Genomic DNA, 27,051 nt, shown 5'->3' with positions numbered 1-27,051 from the left:
CTATTGCTTGAAGTTCCCTGCTGCAACTGCATACAGCTAATGTATTCTTTTCTTTCCCTACCCTACATATGCCAGCAAGACTTGGCACATCTCATCACAGGTTTTTTATATAAGGGGGCATTTTAAAAAATTATCTTTGCTGAGTAACAGAAGTAAGAAAACCAGATTTCCTTTGCATTTTCTTTGTCTGAGCAGTAGGATGATGGTTTTATGGGTAAAGTATTGAGGAAGATTCAGCAACAGTGTGTGTAGTTCCCAATGGCCCCAGTTTTTTCTTTGACAGTAGAGGAGTTAATTCTACCAATACCAGTGCCTGTTTTCAAAGCATAACAAACAGCTTTCAGAAAGTACACTGCTCAGCAGGGTAGCAGACTTGTCTTATGTGTCTTGAAGCAGTCTTGATAAAAAAAAAGTGCTCCTTTGCTGCAGCTTGTATGTCACATGGAGAAAGGAAGGAAATTCAGTATTGAGCTTGAAATCTTATTACGTTGTCTCTTTGTGCTTCTCTGAGATAGGTCAGAAAAGTAACGAAGATTACAATATATGTTTAGTTGCAATTATTGCCTGTAGCTATGGTTGCCTGACCCTTCTGAGTAGAAGACCTGCTTATAATTACTTATAGTTTTGTGCAAATAGTGAAGGTAAACATACAATACGGACCACTCAAAACCATAGGTGCACACAGAATACTGTAGCGTAACCCACATGACTCAAAACTGAACAAGAAAACAGGATCACATGATGATTTTTGTGGCTGGATTGGGTAAAGTTAGACAGGTTTTTATGCTCTTTAAGCCTCAGTTCTTTGTAAATTTAAAAATAATGATACTACCCTTTTTAAATTTTGTCTTTTGCTAATTGCCACTGGCATTACTATTACTAAGGGAAGCAAACCAAAATTTTACAGTTTGTGCAAGCAGTTGAAAGTATGTATCACAAAGGGCCTGAGACAGAAATTTTGGTTATTTTGAGGGAAATCATGACTATTAACTGACAGCATGATGGGCTCTTTGGGCTTAATTCTATTTAATGTAGATGGCTGTATCTGTTGTTCAACTGAACTATATAGTATAAATTCTATTTCAGATTTTGAAGTTGAGTGCCTTGCACAGGATAATTAAATGTCTTGCAAGCCATTTCAGGATCAAGTTTGCAGTCTCCCACATCATTGTGATGTCCTTGGTTCCAACATATTAAAATGGCTACATTCTTTCCTGTAGCCAAACTATACCGGGAAGGAGGAAAGAAAATTATGAAAGGAGTTAAAAACAATGTTTACCTGAGTTATGCTTCATACAGATCCTCAAATTTCAGATCTGAAGATAGTAAAATGTATATATGTGAATGGTAAATAAAGCATATCCACCTTTGGAAGAGCTACCACTACAGGCAACTTGTGGATTCAGCACTGAAAGGAAGATTAATATAACAGTACTCACAGGCTTGCAGTTCAGCAGTGGTTCCCCAAAGTTTTGCTTGTGAAACCACATACGAGGGGACACTTCTTATACATGTGGTCATAAGGGGGTAAAACTGTGCTGAAATGACTTAGACAGAACATGGTCTTCAGGTTCTTCAGCTGCACAGCTGTCTTCACAATGATAATCACTTTACAGAAATAATGAGCGCTACCACCATACTCAATAAGCTCATGAAAATGTGCAGAGCAGTAGAGTCTTTGAGTATGAATATGTAGTATTTTCCAAATCAGATGGGCAGCTTGATACTGCTCTCAGGGAAGCCAGCGAAAGTCAATTTTACGTGATGAATCCAGATATTGTACTTTGAATTTGACAAAGATTAATTCCGACCCAATCATATTCATTACTACTAAAGAAGTTGCCTCGTAGACTTTTAGGAACATATAATTTCCTTCCAGAGGCAGATCATAATCTGAAATTATTTTTTTTCTGATTTGATTGTTACTGTTACTGAGCTAATCTATATCTATACCTCAATATTTGCATATTTAAATATTTCTACTTTTATACTTATGTTCTTTGTTATTAATTGCTTTTGTTGGGACATCAGTGAACAGGTGTTTAAGTCACTAGATAATGTCAAACACCAATGAGAACAACTAACTAGTTCAGATCCTATGAATTTTTCTCTGTCTTCAGTAATTTAACATTCAGCATACACATTAAGCAGTTGAACATATTTCTAATATTTTATATAGCTGCTAACATTTTTTACTGACTTAGGTCAGAAAAATTAAGGAACTTGTATTCTGTAAGAAGTTAAACAAACTTAATTTGTTGCGCAGCCGGTTGCTCACAAACAACATTGCAAGCTGATGCTAGAAACAGGAGTCTCACGTGATAGTTTACTGTTCTTCGCAAGGTTTTGTCTAGTGATGCTGAGTGTGTCAACTGGCACGGCAATTAACCATGGCCTGGCACCAGCTCAGCAAGTCATTCTTCATGAACACTATCCTAAGGGATAGTGCAGTTTCAAATTTTTGAGCCATTTCCAAGCAGATCTTCAGTAGACATATCAGGTCTCTAGGGGTTCTGAAAAGGCAGTGCTGTAGAGTTTTTAAATATTCCTTATGTCATTCAAGACTCTTTTTCTGGTGACTGTTTGGGGCAAGCCATCTTTCTTCAGTTTATGTAAACCTGAACTGTGCATCAGATTTTTATTCAATCTTCTCTCTTACAATATAGGACGCTTCCTGAGTAAGTTCCAAATCCAAGAGAACGTATGTTCTCATCTCCTTAAATTTATCTTTGTTTTAGTTGGAAAAAAAAAAAAAAAAGATTACATTTCTGTTCTAAATTGATTGAAACTGTAAAAAGAGCTTGTGTAATTCCTGCAGGTAGTGAAATCCTATTCATTGATGCAAGGACTCTATGTTGCACTTTCAGTTTGTGAGGACTTGCAAAACCATCCTTTCAACTCCCACAGGCACAGCTTTAATTTGTAGCAATAAATTACGAGCAAGACTTCAGCAGTCTTCTTCAAGAGAGTGGTACTAAATCTCAGGGATGCTTGCTAAAATCATGAGTGTTGGCCTCAGTGCATAGTCTGTGAGGCATTAACTCTCAAAGCAGTCTCACTGTACTATGGCAGAAGACAGAAAAAAACCCCTCATTTCTGTTTAAAGACAGTTGCCAGAAGATAAATCTACAGGAGCTGTCAGACCATTAGCTCACTATGAGAACCTTCTTTGTATTTATTACTGAAAAGGTTCAGTTAATTATACAAGTCCTACTGCATACATACTGCCCAGGAGCAGGAAAAGATTTTTAATGAGTTACAAAAGGGTTTTTATTTATGTCTACAAATAGATGGTCTTTGCTTCAGTGACTTCAGAAAATTTAGGGGGAGTTTCTAAGCCAGCCAGACAGATATGTTTAAATGCAAATATGTGTGTGTTCTCTGATTTACCTTTTCTAGGGCACAGACTTTGGAGAAAATTTTCATCAGAAAAGTTTCCCAATTGCAGGTGGAATTGCTGTCAAATCTAGGTGAAGTTCAACCAATTATAGCCTCAAGACCCCTTACCTGGGACAGGCTTTCAGCTCCCGGTACCTCTGTCCTGTGTGGCACCAGGGAGAGGTCTCAGCACCTGAGATGTGAGATTTCCAGGAATCAGTCTCTGACTTTTTTTTTTTCACTTTTAATGGTCATGAATAAACAGTTTAAGTCATCATACTGGAAAAATTTCAGTCTTGCACTATAAAATTTTTTCCCCTTACATCTCTGCTACCAACCTATCACATCCTCCCATTACTAAACATTAGGCCCCTCTCTTTTTCCGAAATACATAAGTCCCAGCACTTGCTTTCTTTGTAAGAGGACTTCCACCATCTCCCCTATTCCCCATGAAGGTTCAGAAACATTTGTGGCATTTTCACACCCATAGAATATTGAGACCTCTTCTATAGAGTCATTTAGTCCACTTGGAATATTGACTTATCTCATCTTTTTGAGCTTCACCACCGGTTTTTAAGTGATATATAATTCCATTTATTTAACAGGTTTCTTCCCAGTTCATGAGCACTGTAAATAGGAGCACATTTTCCCTTTCTCTTTTTCTTTTCATCATTTCAGTCTTCATCACAAAGCTCTATGAGAGCATTTAAATAAGTGCTGTACTGTCCCTGTGCTTTTTCTTCTGTTCTAGGTTTTTATGTGATGCTTTTTATTCAAATGTATTTCTGTGGACTTTAACCACACACATCAGTTCAACAGTGCAATGAAATACCAACTTTAGAATATGACTATTATAGCAGTTTGAGGGAGCAGCATTACATGAAATGAAGAATAATGGCACTGGTGAGTGCTGAATGAGAGGGAAAATATAAAGTATGTATTTCAATGTAAAGTAAGTACTTTAGACTATAAAGATTTCCAATGGAAGGTTACAAACTTTAAGGAAAAAAAAACAACAAACCCAAACCAAAAAACCAACCCAACATTTAACAGAAGGCTCTGGGCAGGAGCTGAAAGGTAAACTGATATTTGTCCAAACTGGTAACAACTTTAGGAACCATCTCCACATTACTGTAAGCAATGCTTCCAGGCATCAATCCTCCAGGGACTGCAGAACTTTGAATTCTGCATAATACTGTGGAATACTCTGCATAACACTTCTGTCCATCCCTCCTGAGCAAAATTTGCATTAACACATTTTCCCAGTTTTGACTGAGCTTATTCCATGTTTATCTTGATTAATTGAAAGGATCATCCCTCATTGCTCTGTTGGACAGATTATGCAGGTAGTCAAATCCCAATAGTAATTACAAGTATTCATTTTTGTGCTAAAATTTCCAACAGCCATCCACAAAACACTCTCATGGTCCTGGAAGACAGATTTGGCTTTCTTTCATATATTAGATAAAATGAGCTTTGTTAGATTTATCACAGCTCTTACTATCACACCGAATAGGCGATTTCTCATACCCTTATACTTAGTAGTCTTATTAGCAACAATTATTTCAGTAATCATTCTTATTTAATGACAGAGAACTAGCATCTCAGCAGTGGGCTGCTACTACTGTACCAGGTAACGTAAGTACGCAAAACAAAATCTATTAATATAATAGCATTACCTGTCTTCCACATGAACAGTCAGTGCAGAAGCATCTGCTCTGGTACCCAAGCTGTGCAGCACACAAGCCTATGCTCACCAGTGTGTAGTTCCAGGGAGGTATGAGCAAGATTTTAAGCATATTTCACTGAAGAGCCTCGGAGCTGCAATATAAATATGAGGGGGAATCTGGAAATCATGATGTGAGGAATGAATAGGCAGGTTCTTACCAAACAGTAATATCTCCAGTTACCGTGATAGTGTGCCTACTAGGTTTATAGCACAAAAGAGTGCTAACATATTGCATTAGCTTGAGTATGTGTATGGATATATTTGTGTATAGAAATGCCATCTTCCACCTCCTTCTCAAACAAAGCTTTATAGAGTTACATATGCCACCATGTGTTAAGTAATTTTTTATGGGCTATAAATTACTTGGGCAAGCTGTGAAATGAAACAGCTTGTTCCACTGCACTAACAGTGGAGGCTCATTGCTTATTGTCTGTGCAGTAAATGTGCAATGAGCCACTCTCTGAACTAACGGGAATGAAAACACATTGTATGTGGTTCTTACACCGATTTCTGTCCACTGTGTATTCTTCCCTGTGATAGGACAGCTTTATGACAAAGGGAAAGTACCAAAATATTCTATTATTTGCACTGCTAAGTTGGAAAATATAAGTAATTTTTTTCAGTTTGGTTACCAGTTTTAAAATCTTTAGTGTGCCTAGTAAAGAAAAAGCTGTATTAGATGTGTAGGTAACATCTACTCCTGAAGTCAGGACTTTATCCTTGAACTGTTTTCCTATTATCTTTCTGATTATCTAAATTCTGTAAAGACCTGCATCTAGTTTTATCCACCTACCTATGAGACTTGATTTTTTTCTTTCATCAGACCATACGTCCAAAACACTAAAAGGAATGGAAAATCGCCACCCAAGCAGCTATCTGCCAAAGCACATGGGGAAATTCCTGGGTGTTCCTGTAATGCAACATGTTCTTTGGTTTACATTTACGTGCAATATGACTAGTATTGCTTATGTCTGACCTACAAATTTGGCAGAAATTGTATGAAGAACCTTGGTTTACATGTCACTCTGCTTCCTGAATAGTCAGCAGATTTCCTAACAGAAAAATTACTTTTCAGAAATCCAATATTCAAGTACTTTGGTTTCATTGCTTTCATTTTTAGCTGTTGGTCTTAGAAAATATGTTGCTTTTACAGTATTTTTGAAGTACACTGTGTATTCGAATTTACATTGGGGATGCTTGTTTACATCCCAAGTACAAAATACTCTGTTCAAAGGATTATTTTCCCTTTGGATTCACAAAAGTAAATAATACAGAAAACCTACTTGGCAAACTTCTTCCCCCTCCTGATACTGTGATACCAAATATTTCTGAATTGTTTTTGTAATTATTTGATCCTCATTATTATATCTATGGGCAGTTTCTATTTTCTCTTACTACCATCCATGGGAGTCATTTCAGTCAAAGTGCTCATATTTCCGTTTTACTGTCATCATATTGTAACATAAGCCAAATGGACTTTAATCCATTTCCTGGGGTTTCTAGTGGTTCAAGCCAGAATGTCCAGTTTCATGACATCAAGCAGACAAAAAGAACAAATAAACCTTTTGTGATATTCATATCTTCATATATATATATATATTTGGAGTGAGAAGGTGTAAACTTTTTCAATATTTTGGCACAGAAAGTGAAGGTTGGCTCAGAAGGGATTTTGTCATTTCATTTTGTCAAATTCTGAAAAACTTGCATATCAAAACTAAAAAAAAGATAAAAATGTATTTGCCATGGGAGAAGGAAAGTAGCTTAAAATCTGTCATCATTTAAATGAGAACCTAAGCAAAATCTAGCAAAATCCTCCTTGATTTTGTATAGGTAAAACCCATTTTGTGTTCTCACACTGACATGGAAAAGCTTCTAGACTCACTTGTCCTACTTTAACAGAACATTTACGCTATATTACACACATATTATTGTAGTATTGTACAAAATACTGAACTGTCTTATGTCAAATATAGACTTTTAAAGGCAGTTTGCAAATTTCTTCTCCCTTTAGCAACACATTTTCTCCTTGGTAAAGTTACAATAGAACAGGCTTAAAATAATCAAGTTTCAGGTTTCTCTGTATGTATGACATTAAATACTTCTTTTCCCTGTGTAAACTTTTGTCCATCAAAAAACCAGGGCAAAGTGTGCCTTTCATCATCAAAATTTCAGACATGCCATGGCAAGCCCTCTTTTATGCAGCTGAATCTGCAGCGCCTGATAGGTCTGCTTATGTAAGATGCTAAAATTGTGAAAAGACTGTGAATGTATATTTAGGCTCAGGCAATGATTTATGGTGAGCATGAAAGGGAACAAAGGTGGCTGAAAAGAGTTTTGCCTTCTGAGACATGAGGCCGTATAGTTCCCCCTTTCAGATCCAAGCTGCACCTATCTTTGAAGTTCAATTAAAATAGCAAGAATAATTTCAACCATCATTTTAGCTTTCTCTCATAGAAGTTATGGAAATGATAGAGCTGTAGATTTGCATTTTGATACTTCTAGCCTAATTTCATTGTTTAAAAATCAGGCTTCTCAACCAAAGCCATCACCTCACCTCTCAATTGTCACTTAAAAAAAAAAGGCTGGCACCTCCATCAGGTAGTGAAAGGTGAATATCCATCCTAAGATATATGTTTAAGGAGGTGCTATCCCTACCGACTACATTGTCTAGGGAGTTTGGGTTAGACACCTAAACTCCCTTATGATTAGTGTTGTTGGTTTATTATTCTAAACAAAAGATACATTTGGGGGAATTCCAGTACTTGAATGAATTGTGGAGAGGATTTTGATAGAATAATCAACTTAGAACATAAGTTCTCCCTTCCACAGAAGTATAAATAAATATGAATAAGAGATATCTAGTAGGATGTACTAGTTCTGTAACTCTCTTGACTTCCCTCACCCCATTTTTATTCTCTCTCTACTTTCTCCCTGTCAAATGCAGGTATTATGTGCTCATCTTCATCATTAAAAGAAATTTCTGTAGTCACCTCTGATCACCTAAATTGATTGGATATGATAGCTACAGTTCTCATTATTTTCCCTCCATTTATTCCAAATGTCTCTATGGTACAGGAGCAGGTCTCACCAAAATACTGAAAAAATCTTTCTGGAGAAACCTCTGATCCCCTATGGTGTTCTTTAGGCGACTTGGGCAGTTTCTGACACTAGCGAAACTTTCTCCTATAATTCATCTCATCTAATCTTATTGCCTCGTTAACCTCTTCCTACTGCCTCATTACCCTTTTTCTACAACATTTTAGAATGCCATCTAGCAGAAATAAAGCCAGTTGAAACTGGGTTGGTATGAGTCTATGATTTTTATTTTTCATATATGAGCATGTGTGAGGTATCAGTATTATTTTTCCCACAAATCACTTCAGGCCAAGTGTTTTTACACAGGGCATCAGTCCATAACATTACTTTTTTTCTTTTTTTTTTTTTCTTCTTTTAAAAGAAATTAATTAACTCTCTGAAAGAGGTGAATTGTGTTTGCTGTGAGCAGCTTCTTAATTTTGCTCCTCTCCCTCATTACATGATTGCATACACATCACATCAGAGGAGACAGGGAGATATTAATGAAAGACCTTAATCATCTTTGCTCAACTCATAATATACAGTCTGCTCACAGCAGTTTGCGTCTTCAAGCTAAGGAGAGGGAAGGCAAAAGAGAGAGCGGTTACTGCTGTTCATGTCTGCTCCTGTCACAGAGCATCCCTGTATCATCTGTAGAACACCTAGCCTTCATGTAGGCAGATGAGAGAAGACTCTGAACACATACCAGGGACCCTCAGCAGCTTCAACTGCTCTTCAGAGCAGGGGAAAAAAGAGGTGGCCTTCCTCTGAGCTTTAGTTTGTCCCATGACCTGTTGATAGTACCATGCGGGGCAGACGGGGTATCTGGTTGCAAGAGGAGCAACAAATTTCAGAACCTGCATGTGTTCAACCTCATCTGTGGAGCTGGGGAACATGTTTATTGAGACATGGTAAACCCAACTACATTGACTTAAAGCACTGTGAGACAGGAGGAGGTAGTAGATAAGACTGTATTAGATGTCTGATTTTTCTTACAGGAGGGAACACAAAACCAGTGTACAGAGAAAATTATGGCAGTTTTCAGGGAGAAAGAAATATGTGGGAGAAAGGTGAAAAATAAAAAAAAAGGTAATGAAAAAAACTCAAACAGACAGAAAAGGTTGGAGCCTGTAAATGCTGGGAGGCATTTTTTATAGAGCTCTTCTGTCATTATTTTAGAACAGCACTACCAGTAGTTCATGTCCCAGCAAGAGGATGAAGAGCATTATGAATAAAAACAGCTGGTACTACAAGTAACTGAAGTGATGTTTTGATTTTGTTTTGTTTTGTTTTTTAAAGAAAAGGGTTTGCTTAAAAAAGACTGGTAGGTTTTGGCTGGTATTTTGAATTCTTGGTAAATTTAATATTAAAATAGTGTTGAACACCCTTTTGCTTTACCTTCAGTCGGAGTTTAACACTGAAAAGTAAATAACAAATGGGTAGTATCTGCAGTAATATTGAATTATTTATTGCAATAAGATGATGTTATCTTCTTTTTTTGAAGCACGGCTATCTTCTGGAGAATGGACTTCTGGTTCTCAAAATAGTGTTAAAGGAATCCAGCAGAAACATATTTCTTGTGACAACATAGAATCATAGAATCACTAACAGCACTCTTTTAGACACCAAATTATGTCTGTACAAGTTTCATGGATTATGGTGAAGGGAAACATAACAGTGGTATAGGTCCTCTTCAGCCTTTCTAAGTCTTTGTGTTTTCCCATGGTATTACGGACCACACACCAAAGTCCTGTTTATGCTTACATGATCAAAATCTCTTTCTTTACAGTATACCCAATCCCAGTAACTAAATCCAAACAACTCTTAGTTAAAGAAGTAGATCTTACCTCCACCTCTGAGATCAGGCACAGAGATGAAGTCTAAAATCACAGAAAGCTTCTAAGGGATGGGTACCTGGCAACAGAACCCATGTTTTGGGGTTCTCTTTAATCATGTCTCATATTTTAAAGCTGTAATTTTTCCTTTTTTGAATCAAGTTCTCAAGAACCCACCTTGGATTCCATAGATTTTATGACATGCTGCTACATATTCTAACTTTCTAAATATTACAAACATACCCTAATATAGCTGAATCCAAGATTTTGTTTATTTAAGCAAGACAGCTGCATAAGGAGCATATGAGTTGCTTAATCCTGGAAGACCTGATTACACAGTGTTAGAGATAGCTATAACTGCACCCAAGTCCAGGCCATTCGATACCTATGAGACAAACAGTGGTGAAATACTGCAAAGAAATGCCTGCATTCTGTCAAAAACACTGTACAGAGCTCTCAGGGGTTCATTAATTTAATCTCTCAGGATATCAAAACAGATAAAGACCTAAGGAAATTAAATTAGTTCTAACAGAAGAAGTCTTTATTTCTGATCATATGCTTATGATGACACTGTGCTAATCATTACTCATCTCTTCATCTTAGACTGAAAGATTATGGAAATTCTGAGGCTTATTACTCACCCTTCCAGAATTTTAAATGTAACAGATTCAGAAGAAACAATACTTCATGTTATACTCAGAAATGGTTTTAACACAATTTTGGAGGCAGTTTTAATTCACTTCAGTTTGCTCGTGGGGAACACTCATAAAAAATATGAGTTGCAAATACCAGAAGCCACCAATGCAAAAATCTGTGGAGACTTCTTAGTCCCAAGCTTTCCTCAAGACATCATTTGCAGAATTGCATCGTGTAGTCCCATAACTGGCATGTGCACTGTCACATAATTTCTCTCCTTCGTTGATTCCCTCATCTGGATTCTTTAATTTCCATACTGAATGATTTTATTTTTCTCTTGGGAATTCTTTTAGTGCAGACTGATTTCCTCTTCTGAGACAAAACCTAGGTTCTGGAGACAGAGCGCTCATCTCCCAACAGCATGGAGGACATGTTTGTTTCCCTGTGCTCTATACTGACTGTCAGCACTAACACAGCTGGCCCTGCACCACCAAATACTCCAGCACTCTCCCTTTCCATCCCCCAGGGCAGCATCATGCTGTCTATATACCATCATCATCATGCTACAATAAGACAACTCTAATTTTCTCAGGACTTTTGCACTAAAATATCACCCAAAAAATTAACGTTTGTGTTCCTGCCACAAGGCAACAAGACGGGGGGTCAGAAGACATAGGGCTAACGGCAAAGCAGTGCAAATGTGTCTGGTCTTCTGTAAAGTGGGCTTGTCTGCAGCAGCAGGACAAGCTGTTCTGCACCAACATTTGGAAGCCTGGGATTGCTCTCTGCAATGTGTACTGTCAGAAAAGTGGAAGTAACATGAGTATTCATAATCAGAAAGTGTAGAAATAAACCCTGAAAGAGTACGTATTCTTCCTAAAATGCAGCCATATCTCTGAGCACAAACAAAAGGAAAAATAGGTAGAACAATCCTGCTAAAGTGAACCATGTCTCTACCTTCTTCTTCTGCAGACATGATGGATAAGGCATGCTAGTCTTATAGATTGTAGCCACAGTGTAAGAAAGTAGAAGTTTTTTGTTGTTTGTTTGGTTGTTTTTTTTTTCTCTTTGTTTTTTCCTGCTTATTTTTTCCAGCATCTAAGTTCTTTGATTAATCAGTAGGAGGATGTTCTGGGCTGTAACAAAGTAAAAATGGCGGGGGGAGGGGGGAACCTCAACAAAAAATCCCACTGCCACAACCCAAAATTAACATTGTCACACTCAGTAGGCCAGGCTCACTGTAAGCTGCTTAGAAGGACCTTTCTGTGATTTTTAATCCTTGCCCATAAAGTGTATGACTCTTAAAGATCCAGAAGAGCATTTCCTACCTATTTTGGAAAAAATAAATTTCTGTTATAAACTTTGGAAAGAAAAATTCTTGGAAATATATGTCAATATATTTTTTTACCCCCTCTTATTTTATTTCTAATTCCACTGCTCTAATACCCCCAGTTCATTCTTCTGGAACAGGAGCCTGTACTAACTTATACATAACCATGGAACATAATGTCAGTTTATGTATTTTCTTAATTCTGTTTTCTGGCCATTTGGCATCCATTCAGCAAACTACTCTAGTATGATGCTCATTGGGTAGCAGCATTTAGGCATCTCATAAATTTCCAAGCTTAACATATTCAAACTTGGTCCATCTATGTGAATAGACATAGTCAGTCTCAAAAGGCAATTCAACTTATTCTGAGATAAATGTGTAAATTAGCTCAGAATTTTACATTTAGACAATTGAACTGAATTAAATTCCTGCCATTGTCCAGTGAGATTTACCTGCTCATTTAAATGTATTGCTGAATTAGCCTTGATAACACAGACTAATGGGAGACAACTCTTCACTACTGCCTTGGGTAACTTTGACAGCAGGCATCTGATCAAAAAGGAATGGGAGCACAATCCATAGTTATCAATCCCTGGAAGCTGACAACAACAGTGCAGATTACACATCCTGTGATTTACAGCAGCAGTCATTTAAGACTAATAGCAGAACTAATTAATATTTCACAGTGCAGAGTGTGACAGTTCTACAAGAACAGGAGCTTACGTTGCTATCACCATAGCAAATTTAAACCCCTGGACTTCTCAAATACCTTGCAGCAATTTAGTTAATTAACCATCACCTTTTAATTGTTAATGTTTTTTTAATAAATCTTGTCCCCTAAAAAGAGGTGTGTTGTCATGTAAAAAACATTAATGTACTTAACCATAGCTATATATTTTTGAAAATTGATTAGCTACTGTTAGTTAATGCGTTCCTAAAGTGAAAAGGATGCTGTTGCACACATCTGTGGTCCTCTTGCAGTACATCAGAAAGTCTGCATTTGATACATATGTAAAAGGTAAAATATCACACAAATTCAGCATAAATATTTCTTATCCCTTCAATATTTACTCTGTCATATGTCTGTAGAAAGTGATTTCATCTTTTTCCAGTCCTTGTTTCCCAGGCTAAATTAGAAAGTAATGTTTTTAGTGCTTTCCTATGTGGTTCTTTGCCACTGTGATAATCCTGGTTTGCTTGTCTTTCACCTGGAATACATCATTCTGGAGGCAAACAGTAATATTCAAGTTACAAATTTTTCCCGTGTGTTAGAAAGCCATATTAATACTTTCCTAGAAAGACGTGCAACATCTATTTCACTGTATGTACTTTTTTCAGAGTTGTGTTGTAGCATTTGTTTATCATCATCCAATGACTACCAAAACACCCACAACCAGTCCCATTTACACATCATTTAGGGTTGATGTTTTCTAAACTTACAAAAGAACGCAAAAGGTTGTGACTGGGCACTGTGCTTTGAGCTGTTCCTACCAATGAAATCCCTGGGGTCATCCGATCCCATGACAGCCTGAGCAACTTTATTTCTGTCATATCAGTCAAGGAACATTCATGTCCAGCTCAGTCCACTATGAACTTTTTCAACAGCTCATAGACAGTTCATTATTAACACTTCCACTCGTCAGTATATCTTTTTTTTCCTAAATGTATTTCCTCTTAAAGAATCAACTCCACAAGCCAATGTACATTTAAGCTGTTCTTATACACCTGTCAAAGGAAAGATGCAATGAACATATATGAGAAAGAGGGAAAAAATCCAGACAATGGAAGGAATAGGATTCTTGTCTGAGTCTTCAAAATTCTGCTAGGTTTTGAAGTGGTGATTTATTTTAGTGTAATGTTTCAGAAGGCTAGTCTTAAGGCTTTTTCAGTGCATGCTGTGCGAGAAATGAAAATTAGTATGGAAGCACAAAAAAGCTATTGTGCTTCATGTGCTCACAGCTGGAGATAATTTTTTTCCCCAAGCATCTTGAATAGTGAAGCAGGATTGTTTGTTGTAAAGAATATCTGGGGATACAAAATAGTCCACAAAAAATTTTCCAGATGCTGAAAAATGGTGGTGGAATTTTCAAACACATTCTAATTTACTGGAAGGATTTCTGCCTTCTCCTAGCTCACAGCACTGTAGGTAGCATCCAACCTACCTGATCTCATTTTAGGTTGAATGCACATCTAAGTGAAAAGAAGGTACTAAGGTAATCAAGAAAGAGGTGGTCCTAACAACTGTTGCAAATACACATTAAAGGACAGAGAGGGAATAAAGTAAAGTAAATAAGCTGAGCATATTTTCCGGAAAAGGTTGCGTTTAACTAAAGGTTGCCTGAAACCAATGTTAGGTTTGTGCTAGAACTGTCCATGTTGGTCTTTTATCATGGTCAGGCACTGGAGTCAGTGCAAAAAACAATATTGACCAAAAAGCAAGATTTATGCAACATCTTTCAGGTATGTTATGGCTTCATCAGTGATTTTGGTAGTTTATCCACAGAGCAGAGGAGGTATTATAATTTTTTCCTGTATTTGTTTCCAGCCATTCAAAATCCACAGTTTAGCCAAGTTAAACCCCTAGCTAGGTCACTAAATGCTTTCCAGAAAAAGGGCATTATATCCATAGTTTAATTCTTGTTGATACATGATGGAACAGATTAATGAATAACAACAGGGACACTGTTGGCCTTTGCTTCTTTGATCCCAGCTGTCAATGGTCTTCTCTGCTGCCATCACAAGATGAGGGTCCATTCTCTTTGCACAAACACATAGCAGAAAACAAGATGCTATTATTGCATGTTCAAACCTATAGGAAGGGTTTTGTGATGCTTAAATATGGTGAAAGAATTATTTGCCCCCTAACAAGTCCTCTCCCACCTTGCAAACTATGGGTGAAACTCTGACCCAGCTGAAGCCCAGTTGCAAATTTGTTATTGACTTTAACTGTTAGATTCCAGCTTCAGTTTGTGAGGAGGGTTGAAAACCCAGGTTATAGCTGAGATTATTTGTAAATAAATTTTTATTAATGATCCCCAAAAATAATTTAAGTAGAAAAAAAACAATAAAATGTATGATTGCTAATGGACATCTGTGAAGCAACAGCTGTCATTTTTAGTGGGGATTATTCAAATTTAGTTATACATTTGTGGTACAAGGAACCAGTCTTTAAATGCCACTTAGTAACTTTCTACTCTTTAAGAGAGGAGCATCTCCAGATGTATCATAATTGTTTACTTTCTGCAGAATTGCTTTGCTCCTTACAGCATCTTGGCACCAGCTTCTAGAATTTCCTGGCAATGCGTTAAAGCTCCGGCCTGCTGGCACCAGAAACTAGGTAATAAAGACTCTCAGGGGCTTAACTGTTTGAGGTATTTTTTCACTCATGTCTAAAGAGAAGAAGAAGGTGAAATAATATTTCACAGTAGCAGGACAATAGATATAGAAGCACTGCTCCCTTTATGACATGGTGCTATTATAGACAGTATTTTGCTGGGGGCATGGGCTCTGCTTACACCACCACACTCATTTAGAAGATGTAGCCCTGCCCTACTCTGCCTGGCTTCAGTACATCCTGGTGGGAGGACAGGCAGGGGAAAGGCAACGCAGCTTTGCCTACATTTCATTCTGTGCCTTCTCTCCATCTCTGGACTGATTTAGAGAGAAATCCATACACTGTAGGAATAATGAGCCCGTATTTCTGCCCACATAAGAAGGGAGATCACCTTTACTTTTAAAGGTCACAGTGAGCACTTCCCTTTACACTGAGTGAATGATACTGCTCCACATACATAAGGTGAAATGAAATGCTAACTTCACCAAAATCTTAATTCATTGCCTTTCAGAATCTTACTTTTTAACACTCTGTTGAATGTTCTACCTTTTTCTTTCTTTCTTTTTTTTTCTTTTTTAATAACTTCAGAATCTTGTAGTAAACATTTCAGAAAAGGGGAATTGTAGTGAACATTACATGTCTTGTAATGCTCCTGGTGAAATTTGTATTCTAGGGAGCAAAGCTCCTCTGAAGCAAATACATTCTGAAGCATATAATCTAGTTACACAAGTATACTGCATGTATCTACCATTTGTTCATTCAAGCAATACATTATCCTTATACTGCTGACTAAAAACTATAAGCTGTCCTGAAAAAGAAAAAAACCTAGAAAATATAAACCATAAAACTCTACTTCTTTCCAAGTTGGAAAGATAGATTTGGTTTCCTTTTACATTAATGAGGGTTGCTTTTTCTGCTTTTCCAGGTAAAACACAGGTTATGGGTGAAATCAAGATTGCATTAAAGAAGGAAATGAAGACAGATGGCGAACAGCTGATAGTAGAAATCCTTCAGTGCAGAAATATCACATACAAATTTAAATCTCCAGATCATCTACCAGGTATCACACAGAAACCAGCTTCATGATACTTTGAAAACATTAGGTAGGATGTATCTGAAGTCATTAAACATCACCACTAAAATGGGATAGAAAACTGCTTCTTAATCAGAATGACATATTCCATAGGATTCTTTCTGAAGTGCCTTTTTTCTCCCTTGAACAAGTTTAATGAAAGTAAAAATATTTGTAGAAGCAAATTAAATCTCAGAAGTTAATCCTCTTTTAAATTTACTTTTGATCATTAGAAATTAATCCTTTTTTGACTTTAAGAAAACTGATAACTCCCTAGGTTATTAAAAAACAATTCTATCTAGTAAACAAATTGCATTTTTGTGAAAAAAAGTTTTTTAAAAATTAAGAACTCTGTTAGTAATAATATTTTCATACATACATAAAGACATCAAGGTGTTCCTTTAATGACAGCATTGTAAACACAAAGTAACTCCCTTGGATTTAGTGGGGTAGTTCCATTTCTACACCATGTGAATGAGAACAGAATATGGCTCTGTAAAGTACCACACTCTGTTTCTTCACACTTTCCCTCTGTTGAAATTATTAGCAACAATGATTATTTAAAAGCTTCTGTATTTAACTCGTTGAATTGTTCTTCTCCAGACCTGTATGTGAAGCTGTACGTTGTCAATATCTCTACCCAAAAGAGAGTAATTAAGAAGAAAACCAGGGTATGCAGGCACGACCGAGAGCCTTCATTCAATGAAACGTTTAGATTTAGCTTGAGTCCTGCTGGGCATTCTCTTCAGGTAATTCTGCCTTTTATGAAAACGTAATTTTGGATGTTGTCCATGCTGTGCTATGGGCTTTTGAGATCAATCTTCTACCCCAGTTGTTTGCTGAAAAGAGAAAATTACGAAGTTTTTTGTAACTACATAATAACGGAAATATTGGGCTGGAGGAGATTTTAAAAGATGGTTTAATCCATCAACCCACACTGAGGAAGGGTACTTATAGACCAGGCCTGAATGTTTTAGGCTTGATCTGTTCTTAAAATCCCCTAGAGAAGGAAGTCATGCACATCTTCCAAAAATACTTTTCTATATATTTAGAAAGTTTAGTGTAATATCTAACTTAAATATGCCATATTTTTAAATTAACTTATCCTTAGGTATCCTCACAAAACAGAGAAGAAATCTGATCTGCTTTCTTTTTGAAAAAAAATTTTGCACACTGAAGAGTTGCTATCATATCTCTCCTCTCTATTTTTCCAGGCTGAGTAAACTGAATTTCTTTGATATGTCCTTTTGCTTAAATGCCTAATAATTTTATCCTTCTCTCCAGTTCCTCAAATTATTTCTAAGTTATGGTGCCTATAATTAGACACAATAGTAATAATCTCAGACATTGCAGAATCACCGATTGTGCCAAGTCACATATTCTCTGTGTACATTTGTAAGGGAGATGATGGTGTTTTCAGTATGTGGGACATGAAATGATATATAGAACTGACTCAGGGAATGGTCCCTCTCCTGTGTTTTAGTTGGTTAGACAGATTTGATCATTTGGTCAGACATGCTTTTTTAGACAGTAGGATTCCCTTTACCTACCTTTATTTACTTTCACATGAGTAGGTAGCTAATATAAGCCAGATATTCAGGCTTCTTTTAGTCAGTAGAAAGGGATGGACAATTCCAGGGGTATCTGCACGTTAATCTTAAAAGTGGGAGGAACTGTTGGACATATCAGCATCCACTTAATGTACCTTTAAATCTGAAAGGCTGATGTAAACATGCCAGCTACATTTTGATGACTAAAGTTAAACTGGATTGTCTAAGTGCCTGTGTTAGGCTTATTGGTTGTATCATTAAAATTCAAGCCAAAATGGTTTTTGCTTACAAAACAAGGCCAACAAAAATATATAGTTTTCCCTGTGTTAAAGTGTCCTAACATCCTTATTGATTCAATAGACTCAGTAAAAGACTATTTAAGATGTTATATTACCTAGGAAAATCCACAGTGGTCAATAAAGTCCTGCTGAAGTTTAAGAGCTAAAATTCCCATAAAAACTTTTCTTCCAGTGGTGGTTTGAAGAGGAAACCATAAGGGGTGAATAGACCAGTAAAGAAAAACCCATAGAGCCCTATGGAAAAATAAGCCATCAAAAGGAGGGAGATAGTAAGGGAGGTAGCCATAGGAGCAGTCAGTCTGAGACTTGGCAGCATTTCCTCAGAAACTCTGTGACATGTACTGGTGCTTCACACCAGACCTAAGAGAACAAAGGCTATAGAAGGAGCAAGAAACAAGTCTAAAACAAAAAGAAAAAAGAAGGTGTTTCTTCTTCACACAACTTGGAGTTTGAGCTGTAAAATTTATTGCCGTAATATATTGTGGATATTAGATGTTTTCATGACAAAAGTAACTGGGCAAAATAATTGTACAAATTCATGGGAAAAAATACCTCGTAGTCTTTTAAATACAAACATGCCATTTGTGAGTCAGGAATTCAATGGTCCACAGATCATAGTAGGTATTTTGGGAAAGTGTCACTACATGATTGTCCTGTTCTTATATTTTGCCTTATGCACTGCCCTATACACTTTTGGAAGCAGAATATATGTCTGGAGAGATCTTTGATCTGACTCAGTACATCTGTTTTTATATGCTCTCCAGACTTAGCAGTCAATCTGTTCCTGTGGCAAAGCATGAAGCTGGCTGATCTGAATGCTGAATTTGAGTGATGAACACGTAGGGGCAAAGAGCTGGGCACTGTCAAAAAAGATTTGGGGCAGAGGAAAAGGGAGAAAACCAGAACGTATAGAACAAAAATGGAATTGGGAGATTAAGGGAGGGAATAAGATCAGAGAGAGGGAGTAATATGAGATCAAACATTGTAATCATGGACAGTATTTTGTAAAGAGACATTGGAAGCAACAGAAGGCAGAAATTAGGACAAGGGTCTGCACTCTAAAAATCAACAGCATTCACAGCAATAAAACTGTGAACCCCATAAAAATGGGTGGTTTAGATAAAAAAAGGTGGGAAGGGGAAGGGGAAGGGGAAGGGAAGGGAATTACCTGGTCAAGAGTATTGGGAATATGGAAAAAATCCTAAGGTTTAAAAACTGATACTAGCTGATTCAAGATAACGAGGCTGGCATTTAAAGCCTGGAGCAGGGAAGAACCAAGGCTGAGAGACAGACCAGCTAGAGAAGACAGATACCAGGGATCCATCTGGGAGGAATGGAGGGAAGGATCAAGGACAGAAATGATGGAAAATTTCTGTTAGAAATTTTTTCTGTCCTAAAACTCTTGATGTGTCAGAATGAAAACATTCTTCAGAAAACATTTTGACGGGTTTCAGACAGGCACTTGCCTCACTCCCTGGCAGCTTGCTCACTTGCTTCTCTTATTTCCCTGTTCCTTGGCAACCTACCCGGAACTCTTCTGGAAAGCACTAAGCTCCTGGCTCCTTCGCCGTGTTCCCTAGCTGGCTCCTGGCTGACTGGCTCGCTACAATTAAAAATACATAATGTCCTGTGTGAGGGTAGTCAGAAAATCCCAGAATATTTTTCACAGATGTTCTGGTTTGGATTGCTAGATTCGGGGCTGTCCATTTCTTCAGGAAACACTGAATCAAACAACTTAGAAGCCACCGTCAGTGGAGGAAGGCTGCCTGTTTTCCACAGGGATGAGCTTTCTGATGAGTGAAGTAAAGTGGGGATCCCTAGTAGCTGAGTGCCTAAGGGTCATTCAGTCTTCCCTTGTCAAACCTGTTGACTGTTGGGCATGTAGGTGTCTAAGCTGTCCAGGTGCATACCTTACTTGCTGACCAATATCAAAATTGGCCAGGGAACTGGGAAGCTCATCCAGGTAAAAGTCTGCAAATTTCTCCCCACCCCCTCCCTGCCCTTGTTTATTTCCTAAATTTCCATTGTACTGTAAAGTTTGCATTTTTTACGTTGTTTCCCAAATCAGGATGGAAAATTTTCAGAAATGTTAAAGTTCTTGATTACTGAGAACTCTAGCTCTTCTACCATTCTGTTACATGTCTCTTACTGTATGGTCTCTTCCAACATCTTAGTGGAGTGCAAAATCCTTGAGCCCTTCCATTCTTCTCTTAGCCTAGATTGGTGAAACCAAGCAACAAAATGCCCTATTTTCTCTCCTGCTGATTCACACAGAGGGTGACAGCCTCCTACTGTTATCAGTTACCTCCCTCAGTCATTGCCGGAGGTCTGTTCAGTGACTGTGAATATTATAAACCTGACGCTAATCTGATCACGGAACTGCAATTTTTCATTAGTTATTTCTCTTTTTGGAAAACCTAGGAAGTTGATTTAAAAAAAAAAAAAAAAGCAGCAGCATTGAGCTTGTAATTCAGTTACTCAATAATTAAGAAATGCTAGAATTTATCTGACTTGTAGGTATAACTCACCCCCTGAAATATATGTATTATCAAATGTATTTTTCCAGAAACACACAGAATGAATCTACAGATCCACAGAATGAACCAAGTCCTTCAGAGAAGGCTATTGCTTGCATGGTATGAACCTGCTTAGCTGGAAAACATATGTCTGTATGATATATCAGGGAGAGCCTTGAACACCCAGCCTGCATAGCTCACATAAGTGCCAGGTCTGTTGCTTGCCCTTGCCACTCTCCATGGCTATGCAAGCAAGAACCATAAGACCAGGTGCAATACTGGGGCTCTTGGCATGAAAGAAATTTCAGACCAACTCTACATTTCAGGTCAGACTACTGCTTGCTGTGGTCAGAAACCAGAACTCTGGACTTTCTCACACACTAATCTGCTCTGAGATGCAGCCTACATGCAGAGCACCGTCCGACTTCCATGTGCTTAAAAAGGGCTGGTACTTCACCTGCATGAAGCTTTACCCTGTAACTTAAAAATTGACCTTGTGTTTGTCTTTGGTAACCAGCAGGCTCACTAAAGTTCAGGATTGTCATCTAGTTGTTACATCCCATGATAATAAAATAAAAGAGAGGGAACGTTCAGTTTTCATGGGGCTTCCTTTCTACTGGAAAGATGACTCTACATGAAGGGTTATGTTCAGTCTTTTTCTCCTCTGTGGGTAGCAAAACAGAACTTAACATTTCTGAATCTTTCATGTTTGCCAGCAATTGCAGTATGTTACTATGTGCAATGATAATTATTTTTTATTATTATTATTTTCCCAGATTCTGCTTGTCTCCAATGGAGGGAAGTTTATGAAAAAGACACTGATTGGGGAAGCTTATATCTGGCTTGACAAAGTGGATCTAAGGAAAAGAATAGTAAACTGGCACAAACTGTTGGTCAGCTCCACACAAACACACTGAGCAGAGCTGTCTGCTTAGGGCACAAATCCTGCAGAGTCTGCTATAAACAGCATCACTCCAAGACTATAGTTTGATATCATTGTGTTTAGCTAGTCTTTCAGAATACAAAGTAGAAAAGAGCAGTCTCTGGGCTACATAGCACACTTAAATGAGGGCTAGTACACTTGTGTTGCTGCAAAAGACAGCAAAGTAAAAGAAAACCTGGGCCCAGAAATTAAAGTGAGGCTGTTTGAAGACTGATACGAGGGCTCCGTGTTGTTGGACTCTTGGTGAAGAGAGTAACTGAAGGAAATAATGAAGGCTGAAAGGCAGGTGTTAATGCAGAGTTCGGCTGCAGCTGGAGGTGGTGTGATGGAAAGAGCAGTCTGGTTTTCTGTGCAACCAGAAGGAGATCATTTTATGCAAAAGCACCGAGGGTGACTGACTTTCCAAATCTCACTTATAATCTCACTTATCAGAAGTGCAAAACTTGTTCCTCTGCACCTTAGGATCTCTGATAATTTGCTGTAGTGAGATTATGCCACTTGACACAAACTGCAAGGCATTTGCAAGAGTGGTAATGTTATTTTACATTACTTTTTTTTCCTTCTTTCTTTTTCCTTCAGAAACTATGTTATGGAGAATCAGATCTGATTGTTGCATTTGTTTCTGTGTGTTAACAATGAATATAAACCACTGTCCTAGAATGTAATGGCTAAAACTATATTAATGGTCTATAATTTGGGATGCGGTTTTTAAGAGATAGGACAGGATGTAAACTGCACTACATCAGGAAGAAAAAATGCTGTTTCCAAGTCAGTGACACTGTACTTCACCCTACCCTTTGAATCAGCAGTTTTTAAGTTTGGAATTGAAGAGACTTACTGGGACTAACACAATTATTTCAACTAGTCCTTCCATTTTTCAGCAAACAGTCTTATTCTGAGACTGTATGGAGACGATGACTTCCAGGCTATATTGTGGGCACTTCGGAGCAGTAGACCCACCGTGCTAACACCAGCCCTCTCGGTGCAGTACCCTGTATCAACACCAGTGACACACTTGAAATCCAAGGGAAAAGGGTATCAGGATGCTGTTGCATTAGAGAGAATTAAGAATATCCTCTCGTCTCAGGTGAATATCTGAGTATAATCCACTCAACAATGTGGCTTCTCAGTTAGAAAAGAAGTAAATAGGAAGGTAACTTGCAACATTTAAGACTGTCAGCACTTCCCTGCTGAAGGTGCCACTATCAGGGGCTTGAAACTCAGTAGTAGCTCACTTTGGGAAGAAACTGCTGCCAGGGATGGTTTAGGCTGGTTGTTGTATTTTCACTTGTATAATTTTTGAAGAAGAAGGGAGAGCCTTTTCTCCCATTCCTAAAAGTATAGCAGTTTCTTTAAAACACAAAAGTTAGTATGGTACCCCTGATAGTCAGATGTTACTTAATTTTTCACAGCTTCATTAAAAAGTAGTTTCCCTTGAAATATTACCTCATGACCTTTGCATATTTAAAAAGAAAATTACCAAACTCCTGCACTTCAGACATTTATTTTTCTTGCCCAATAAGGACTTTACTTAAATGTTTTAATGTATGTCTTATATTTTCTGAATATACGTAGTACACTTCCACAGGTTGTGCAAGACCAACTGAAAATATTCTACTGGAAAATCATATATGCTTTAAAAAAAACAAAGGCAAAAATAAGGCTCAGCTTATTCAGAAGCTGGACTGACTGTGAAAAAGCTACACCATTTAATCTGGTGACACTTCCCACATACGTTTTTTTATTTATCTTAGTCAACTTAAAATAACTGTGTGGAAAGGAATATGAGAAGAAACACGCAGAAGATATTAATGATACACGCACCAAGGAAACTCCTGTTTACGTTGTTGATAACCTGCTGGTAGCCTGCTTAACTTGCAAGCAGAGAAATCTTACCAAAAGCTTATTAGCTATCTTAAAAACACATCATCACTGACAGTGGAAGTAAGATGTGTGCTTTAATGTTGAATTTTATGCTTTCACCAGGATATGTATGCCCTACCTCTCATATATTATAAAAAACAGTCCTCTGGAGTTATTGTAAACATCCTATATGTTTTGATGTTGTGTATGTTTTTACAAGAACAAATACTTCAAAGAAAAAATCCCCAATTGAACCAAAAAATCCTATGTGGATATGTTTGACATATGTGTTGCTCTGTTGGTGGGTTATTTTGCATTCCTGATGGCTATAGTGTGTTCTCTGTTGAAAAAAAGACAAAAAAAAGAAATCCAGTTTCAATTACTGTGTGAGGTACAAGCCATGAGGTGTGCAATTTTGTGCAAACTGCTGGTAATTTTGTTCTTGCTAAGATTGCGAAGATTTATTATAAAGACAGCAAGTCATGCTGGTAGTTGCTATGGATATTTCCAGCAGGAATGAGCGCTATCCGGCTGCCCTACTGGGTAGCCTGTAATCATCACTCTTAATTGGGAAAGTGGACAGGCGTGCTTTGCTCTCACACACATACAAATGTGGCCAATATTTTTATAAAAGAGTTATGCTGGGTGGTATAGCTGCGTCTGTATGGAACTGCTACCTTTGTGTGGTAATCAGCTGTCGGCAACTGGTTTAATTCGAGCATCTTTGATTCTCTGAACAACACACACAATGTTTCTGCATGTTGAAATGGCAGTTTCGGACTCCCATCATGAAACGGAAAGAGTAGAGTTTGTCAGGAGCGTGGCACTGCCTTGGACAGCTGCAGCAAGGACAGGGCTCCTGTGGTGTCACCCAGGATGGGCTAGTGACAGACCTGAGCCCACGCACTCTCTCTTTCTGGAGGCAGCATCATTCAGAGGTCAGAGGATGCTTCCAAAATGTGCCAAGTTCCTTTTTTTGACCAAATTTCTAGGTTGTACTGGAATCACTCTATGCAACACAGATTCATGTTTGAATAAATTTTTTTCTTTTTTTTTCTTATTTTATGAATGAAGTCAGGAAAAACTCTCTTGTGACAATGTTTTTTAAAAAATAATCAAATAAGGACTATTAGTAATTTTTTACTTTTTTGTATATATCTCAGTATATTTTTTTCACTTTTTTCTCATTAATTTTTGTTTCTTTTATCTGGCCAAAAGTGTTTAGGTGTGGCAACAGCTTTTATAATTTCTGAGTGTTTGGTTATTAATGAGTTCACACATTTCTACGATTGCTTTGGAGACATATTGCAGGGAGGCAATAGCAGAGGCATTATTACTTTTTTGTTAATTCATAGATCTGCTGAGTCAACAGAGATTGAAGCTGCTTCTTTGTTCAAGGCCTTGTGTAGTGGAAACAAGCAGAAAATGAGCAAAAGCACAGTGTATGTGTTTACAAATGACAGGGATTTCTAATGTTATCATTATTATTATTGTGCATACAATGAGCAGCAAATAGCCACTTTTTTTTCAGGTTAAAACTAGACATGAGAGTTTCTATGATGAATGTTGAGCTAGTTCTTTACCATTACACTTTAAAGGGATAGTATCCAGGGGCAATGAGTGCTGCTTCTTTATTGTTACCCATGTTTTTACATTACATGGATCCTGTATGGAAGAAACAAAAACCCGATGCAAAACAGTCGAAGTAAATAAAAAACAGTCTGTTGACTTAAACTGGCTTTAAATCAAGACCTATGAAATATTTGAGTTATTTTTCTGGATGCTGGGTGTTTGCATGGTTAGGCTGTGGGATATGGTAGCTGGTAACCAGCTGATATTGATTCTTACTTTGAGGATGATGATGAAGAAAAAGAAGACATCTATTATATTGTAAGCTAGTGTGTGCCCAATAGAGATTATTTAATTAGGATTTAGTTTCATGGAGATATCATAAAGATGTTAATAGTATTTTTTTAAATTATTATTTGAATCATAATTGACATTATTTTTAAGCACTTTATTTTCATTGCTACAAGGTTGAATGTCCCAGATCCATTATTTGAGTATATATCTAGATATGTACATACCTATGTGAATAACAGAGAAAATTTGCATTTGTGTGAGTGTAACTTATAAAGGTAATGAAACAGAGAGGAAATTTAGTGTAAGTATCCACCTACATTATATTTAAACCTTAGCCCTACATGCCTTGTGAATTTTTGGTACACCTGGCATGTAGGATCAGTTGCTTTTTATGAATACATGTTGCCTTTAGAAGGAAAATAGAAGGAATAAGTGAAACCGGATACTGTCTCTTTAAATCATAAGAAGCATTTTAATGTTTTCTATATGTTCTGGTTTATTATTTTGAAAATATTAATAAGCAAATATATTGATGAGCTCAAAAGTTATAATATATATAGATATCCATAACTCAAAATAGATGATTTGAGCAAAAGCCGTTTTCTTAATTTGTTACCCTGTAAATAAGTATACATTTTTGTACAACAAACTGAGTTTAAATTATTAACTCCATCTGACATCCAAGCATGTGAATGTGTCCTTATTTGATTGTATCTTATAGATGTTCAGTGACGTGCTCAGGTGCTCAACAATGGGTGACTAGCGTGTGTGCTGTCATGCTACAGACAACGTGTACAGCATACCCAGTGTTTAAAAAAAATCCAAAAACACCAAAAAAACCCATAAAAACACAAAAAAAAGATTAGTCCTTGGAGAAATGTAATGTTTCCACAGTGAATGTTGCATGCATAGATGGTGGTTTGTTGGTATTCATTTTTGTTTGAGTTTCTTTTGGTTTTCATTTTGCTTCCACATTTATCAGGAAAAAAATACAGACTTGTTCTAAAAGTTGTAAAAACTGAAACAAAAGCAGTATGAGAATTGTATAAAAATGCTTGTAAATCTGTCTGAGTTTTCACTTTATGTATAAATCCATGTCATGGTTTTGTGATTGTATACAGGATGTATCTTGAGAACTTATGCAAATTGTGCTGTATAAAGGCTGTTATCCCAGTCTGACAAATAAATATTTAAAATATCTCGTTTGGTTTCGTTTCCCAAATTAATATGAAAATCTATTTTGGAGGTTCAGATTTCCCATTTGTTGACCACAGTGTTTTTATTGTAATACTGTACACACTGCCCATATTCATCTGTTCCATTTCAGCATTAGCTCACCCCCCAGGGGATCACTAATGTCTCATGCTTCATTCTGAAATCAGGAAGGATTAGTTCATCAAAACTTTCTTCAAACAAGTCAGAACCAGAATCCACATGCAGCTTGTTGATAACTTCACACAGATTAATTTCTGGCATCCTGTATAGACAACAAATAAAAGTGCATACAACAGGACTGTTTAGTTTTGTCTCCTCACTGTGAAGAAAAGATGAACTGAAAATGTGGCCTAACTCTGTACTCTCTTAAGTATCTACACTGTACCCTTTAAGTTCCTGACGAAAGGAGAATA

General features: G+C 37.2%; 1 protein-coding gene across 1 annotated transcript in view; it reads left to right on the top strand.

Annotated features, from left to right (window-relative positions):
• PCLO (piccolo presynaptic cytomatrix protein) overlaps positions 1-26,844 on the top strand; it is a 368,745-nt gene extending 341,901 nt beyond the window's left edge. Inside the window, exons 24-26 of the mRNA XM_075081514.1 lie at positions 16,243-16,377; positions 16,993-17,138; positions 21,531-26,844. Of these exons, the coding sequence (XP_074937615.1) occupies positions 16,243-16,377; positions 16,993-17,138; positions 21,531-21,671 (422 nt within the window). The 3' untranslated portion in view covers positions 21,672-26,844. The remainder of the gene's footprint in view (positions 1-16,242; positions 16,378-16,992; positions 17,139-21,530) is intronic.
• The last annotated feature ends 207 nt before the right edge of the window (positions 26,845-27,051 follow it).

Source organism: Phalacrocorax aristotelis, chromosome 1 (assembly GCF_949628215.1).
Source record: "Phalacrocorax aristotelis chromosome 1, bGulAri2.1, whole genome shotgun sequence".
NCBI classification, from domain to species: domain Eukaryota; kingdom Metazoa; phylum Chordata; class Aves; order Suliformes; family Phalacrocoracidae; genus Phalacrocorax; species Phalacrocorax aristotelis.
Note: the sequence above shows the minus strand (reverse complement) of the source record. Positions and strands in the feature narration are given on the sequence as shown.